The sequence below is a fragment of the Dipteris shenzhenensis genome, chromosome 20 (genome assembly GCF_047967505.1).
Source record: "Dipteris shenzhenensis isolate YYH24624 ecotype China chromosome 20, Dip_SZ_1.0, whole genome shotgun sequence".
Taxonomy (NCBI): domain Eukaryota; kingdom Viridiplantae; phylum Streptophyta; class Polypodiopsida; order Gleicheniales; family Dipteridaceae; genus Dipteris; species Dipteris shenzhenensis.
Window position 1 is genome coordinate 13,864,992 of NC_141615.1, and position 5,241 is coordinate 13,870,232.

A 5,241-nucleotide genomic window follows, 5' to 3' on the forward strand; every position below is an offset into this window, starting at 1 on the left:
TGCATGGGAGAGTATAAAAATCTCCGTTTGATAAATTACGTGCATGGCTACGTTGCCCCATGCACGCCTCCCCTTTCATTGCTTCCACAGCTTTCATAGTTTCTCTCGCCTCGCCTTACATAGCTTCCACAGCTCTCTCTCTCTCTCTCTCGCCTTACATAGCTTCCACCTCTCTCCTTTCCTCCCCTCCTCCCTTCCCGCCCTTCCCCTCCCCATGAGTCGCTCCCCTTCTTGCCAAAAGGAAGGCCTCAAAAAAGGCCCCTGGACGCCAGAGGAAGACCACATACTCATCTCCTTCATCGCCCAGAATGGCCACAGTAACTGGCGCGCTCTTCCTAAGAAATGCGGTAGGTCTTCTCTGCTGATCCGGTCTCCGGCCTCGGCCTTCCCTGCATGCCCATCAGCCACTCCGTGAGCATTGAAGAGATGCTTCTGGTTGGGCATCCCCTCCATGAGCATTTAGCCCCTTGGTGGAGAGATACTCCTGGTTGGGGAGCGCTGGCAGGCAGCGGGGACAGTTACACGGGGTTGCCTGTTGAAAGTGTGGCAATTGCGTTGTTTGTGACGGTTTCTATGTCTGTGTATCAGGTTGCACTAGTCCTTCCATAATAACAATTGTAGCTTAACAATTTTCCTACCAAGTATACCCGCGCGCTAAGCGAGTGTGTAACAGAGAATAAGCGACGTGGAGGGAAGAGAGAGAGAGGGAGAGGGGTGAAGCGCAAGACGAGCTAGCAATCGACAGAGAGAAACAGAGATGAATCGAGGCAGCTAGCAATTGATCGAATCAGTTTTTGTCCACATCCCGCGAAAGGATCTGTGAACATCATGAGTGGACATCTTCATTTGCTACATATTTGGTCCGCAAATGTTATATATGGATGGATCTGCGTCTCTGAACTGTTAATGTGTGTGTGTGAGTGAGTGTGTGTGTGTGTGTGTGTGTGTGTGAGTGTGTGTGTGTGTGTGAGAGAGAGAGAGAGAGAGAGAGAGAGAGAGAGCTTAATGACACGTTCTGGTTGCAGGCCTTCTTCGATGTGGCAAAAGCTGTCGCCTCCGCTGGACAAACTACCTCAGCCCTCATATCAAACGAGGGCGATTCTCGAACGCTGAAGAACAAAAGATCATCCAGTTGCACGCGTTGGTAGGGAACAAGTAAGCAGTGCCCCTTTTTTTTTCACGAAAGATACTAATGTTAATTGGAAGATAGCATGAAGCAACTTGCTATCAGTGGCGTTTTCACATGGCGCATGGACTCTGACGGATTTGTTGGATTCAGGTGGGCCTTTATTGCGTCGCAGCTTCCTAAGAGAACGGACAATGAGATCAAGAATTATTGGAACACAGTGTTGAAGAAGAGGGTGCAAAGAACGGGTCCCGACACCGGTTCCCAACATAGTGCACCCGAGTCCAATTTTGGTTCAGACAGTAAGTCTAAATCATCCACTCTCAATCACCTTGCTCAATGGGAGAGCGTAAGACTCGAAGCGGAGGCTCGCCTTGGCAAAGAGTCTCAGATAAGAGTTCAAGGCTTGTGTCCAAAGCCCAGTTTGAAAGTTCTTTTAGATCCCTTGTATAGGCCGCAGCCCTTGTATGGGCCGCAGCAAACCTTTAAGGAGTCAACTATTGGCATGCGTACCAGCTCGAGCTCCGCCTCATGCATAGAACCAACGCTTCAAGAAAAGATGAATCAGCTCTTGACGACCAGTTTTTCAAGGGTGAATTCCATATCGTCCTCAAGCTGTGACAGGATTGAATTGGGCTCTAGGAGTTCTAGTCTGTGTTCTTCTCACAACTTCTTGCCTCCGCAAACGCTTGCTCTTAACGGAAGAATTTCATGGCATCCCCATGAGCCCTCAAGCAGTGGTGACTCAAGCACAAACTTTCTCCTATTTAACAAGCGACCTCAATCTAACCTTAATCAAGTTGCGAAACCTGAACTTGAACAGCCATTTGTGCTGGAAAAGCCTCCACAAAGTATTAAGGGAGGTGAGTTAGTCGTCTCGGACAGTGGCTGTCATGTTTTCACTGATTTACATGAGCTGTTGTTTGGAGAAAATGATGAATCATCCCTTTCAACACACACATCGACGAGAAACGCCTGTTCAGAGCTGCCGGAAGATATTCAGAGCCGAGGCGAATATTGACGAAGCGAACCTATCACTGAAGAAAATTCGAGTCACTGGCACATCCTCTCCGGTACTAATGTTTAGTGGTTTGATTTTGCTGCTTCTATCGCCTAAGGAATGATTTAAACTCGCGTATGCACTACAATAATAATTTTTAGACGTACATAAGCCTATGTAAAAGTCCTTTGGGGCATATCAGTCTGATCAAGATTTAGATTATTTAGGTCAGTCTCATATTATAATGCACATCTTTATTGCACAAGGGTCCTATAATGAGTTCTGAAATTTTCACTTGGATTGGGAATCAATGCTTTAGCCATACTGATTTATGATGTCCCGGTTTGATTCTGCTAAACAAAGCAAGCTATCCATCATGAAGCACTACGATAATATGATGGATTAAACATCATATCACATTAAATGCATCATGTGGTTGGTCCATTGCTTGAAAAAAATGTTTATTTAACCTTTAAAATTAAAGGTAACATTAAGATTTAGTCACGATTTCATTATAAATATCTTAAAAAATTATACCGTTGTCGAAAAATATGTAAATTCTCTTCTTTAAAAAAGGCACCTTTGATTTTGAGTCGTAATTTTCTGGGAATTTTACAAGCTCAACCAAGTTTCAATGAGCACTAGGTTGGTCATAAGCTATAGGTCATTGTAGACTCTTTGCTTTTGTCTCACTTTCGTAGTATGTACCAACTTTTCTTACATGATTCTGAATCTGAGACTCTAGAATGAAATCATTTTGACGTGTCTCTATCAGTTTCATGATTATGCATTCCCTTCAAAAGGCTTCATAACAATCGACGCACATGCTATGGAGGGCTACTTTTTAGCACTAATGGGTAAGGGGGACGTTATTAGGAGGGCTAGCTTCTAATTACTAATCCATGATTTAAAATGGCCTTCATGAATTCAGAATTGAAATCCAAATCTATCATAGTCATCAGGTGGGAATAGGGAGCTAATTTTTATTTTGTTAATTTTAGAAAAGTTTGTGAAACATAGAAAACTATGAGAGACAATGCTTTAGGTCAGGTGAGGGCCAATACTAAGGCATTGTTCATCCAAAAAATGGTGAAAGGAGAGCTTGACATGTCCTCTTTCTTTATGATACGAGTACCTGGGGGGGCCACTACAAACATGTAAGATAGCATGTGCGATCAATAGAAGGGGTTTTATATTTTTATGGAGTTACAGAAAATATACATACACTAGGGGTTTTTTAATTCAAAAAGTGAAAATTTCCATACATAAGGGATACTTTAATCATCTCAAAATTGACAGAAGGGGGGTAAATAGATTATAAAAATCTGTAGGTGGGGGTTTTTTAAAATACCCCTTGATCACACATGCTACATGGGGTTTTTACATGTGGCCTCCCCGGGGACGGTGGAGTACTACATAACAACATGCACAATATTGTGTGGCGCTTACCCCCAATGGGGTGGCTGCTAGCATTTTAAGGCATCTTTCTATTTCCTAGGCCCTTTATTAAAGTTAATATAATCTTTGCAGTTTAGGAGTCGAGGCAATGGCTATCATGGAAGACTTTTCCTGGTCACAAATCACTCTCACTGTTAAGAGCAGTAGCTTTATCTTTCTCTCTTAAGGAGAGGTTTGGGGGAGGATGATTGAAATGAATATGATCATTGGATTAGATAAAATATCTATGCACAACAAGACAAAGCAAGTATAGACACGCTTGATAGATGCGCAAAATAGCGGGCACGTCTACATGCATTGCTAGAATAGTGAAAATATGGGCACGTCTAAAAGCGCATCTATTTGTGCATCTAATAGCGCATCTATTAGCGTGTCTGCACTACGAATTAGATGCAGATTTAGACGCAAAACAGAGAATACAAAAAGTGATATTTTGGTGCAGGCTGATAAATTTACATCACTGCTTTCCAAACATTGCCCATGATTACCAAAGCACATAATTTTAATAAAAATATCAATGCTTTTTGGCAAACCCACATATACAAAAATTAAGTGAGGTGAGGAGAATGAGATAATATTTAAAATAGTTTTGCCAATATCAATGATGGGCTACGATTCAATCTCATCCTCAATGAGATCAACCCTTGCCAAACTATCTACTTCAAAATCCAAACCAGTGTTAAGATCTACAAATACATTCAGCCCACTACTACTTGTGCTACTCATGTGCTTATGGAAATCAGCATCACCAATGGTAGGCTCGTCCTCATGGGTAATGGCCTCAATATCTGTATCTCCTATCTCATGATCCTTCTCTCTCGTATCATGGTCATCATCACCTCCATGGCCATGATCATCCTCCATACACTCCATATTAGTAAATGTACTATACATTACTTTGGAACGTGGCGTAATAGGTATGACATGCCACCACCTATTATTGTCCACCATTGGTTGATAGACAACTTAATTCAAACACAAATACAATCATGTTATTTTCCTTGCATCGAAGGTATCAAATATTTAAAAGTGAGTATTTTTATATGTGTATATAATAACTGTTCACATTGTTGCAATAGTACTAGTGTGTCCTTCTTACTTTGCCAAAACTTTGTGGAGTCAATAGATACAAAGCCACTTGCATGGCATTTCATTGTTGCATTAGGGCCTCTTTCCACCACGTCCTTAAACCACTTTACATCCAAAACATACACAAAGAAGCGTCGAAAGTCAAGCTTAATAATATCTTGGATTATGCCACAATAATCATCCATGGCTCCATTGGCTCCCTCTAAGCTAGCAATGACGCTGCAATCTTGTGTGTTTCTCTTATCATCAATCCATTGTGTTTGAAAATGCTTGCCCTCACACTATATAGCATTAAACATAGTACACTACACCAAGACAAAATCAATTAAATAAGCAATCTAAATTGTTGAAAGCTCCTAACTTATGCGTAACATTCTATATACCAACCTTGCTCATCCATCCCCTAGCATATTCCCATTCTTTCATTGTGATATGCATCCCCTCGTCTCTCTCTGCTCTCTCCATTTCATCAAGTAGCCAATCCACATGAATATCCTTTGGAAGTGCTCTTAGATGCTGAGGGTATGGCACACGAGATCTGTGGTGTGTATGAAAGAGGGCCCTTTCT

The 5,241-nt window shown here is 41.9% G+C and overlaps 1 protein-coding gene across 1 annotated transcript; it reads left to right on the forward strand.

Annotated features, from left to right (window-relative positions):
- The first annotated feature begins 214 nt into the window (after window positions 1–214).
- On the forward strand, window positions 215–2,147 carry LOC147889310 (uncharacterized). The gene is made up of 3 exons (XM_087392043.1): window positions 215–347; window positions 1,026–1,155; window positions 1,280–2,147. The coding sequence occupies exons 1-3, from the start codon at window positions 215–217 to the stop codon at window positions 2,145–2,147; spliced, it is 1,131 nt and encodes a 376-aa protein (XP_087248169.1).
- Window positions 2,148–5,241: the final 3,094 nt, after the last annotated feature.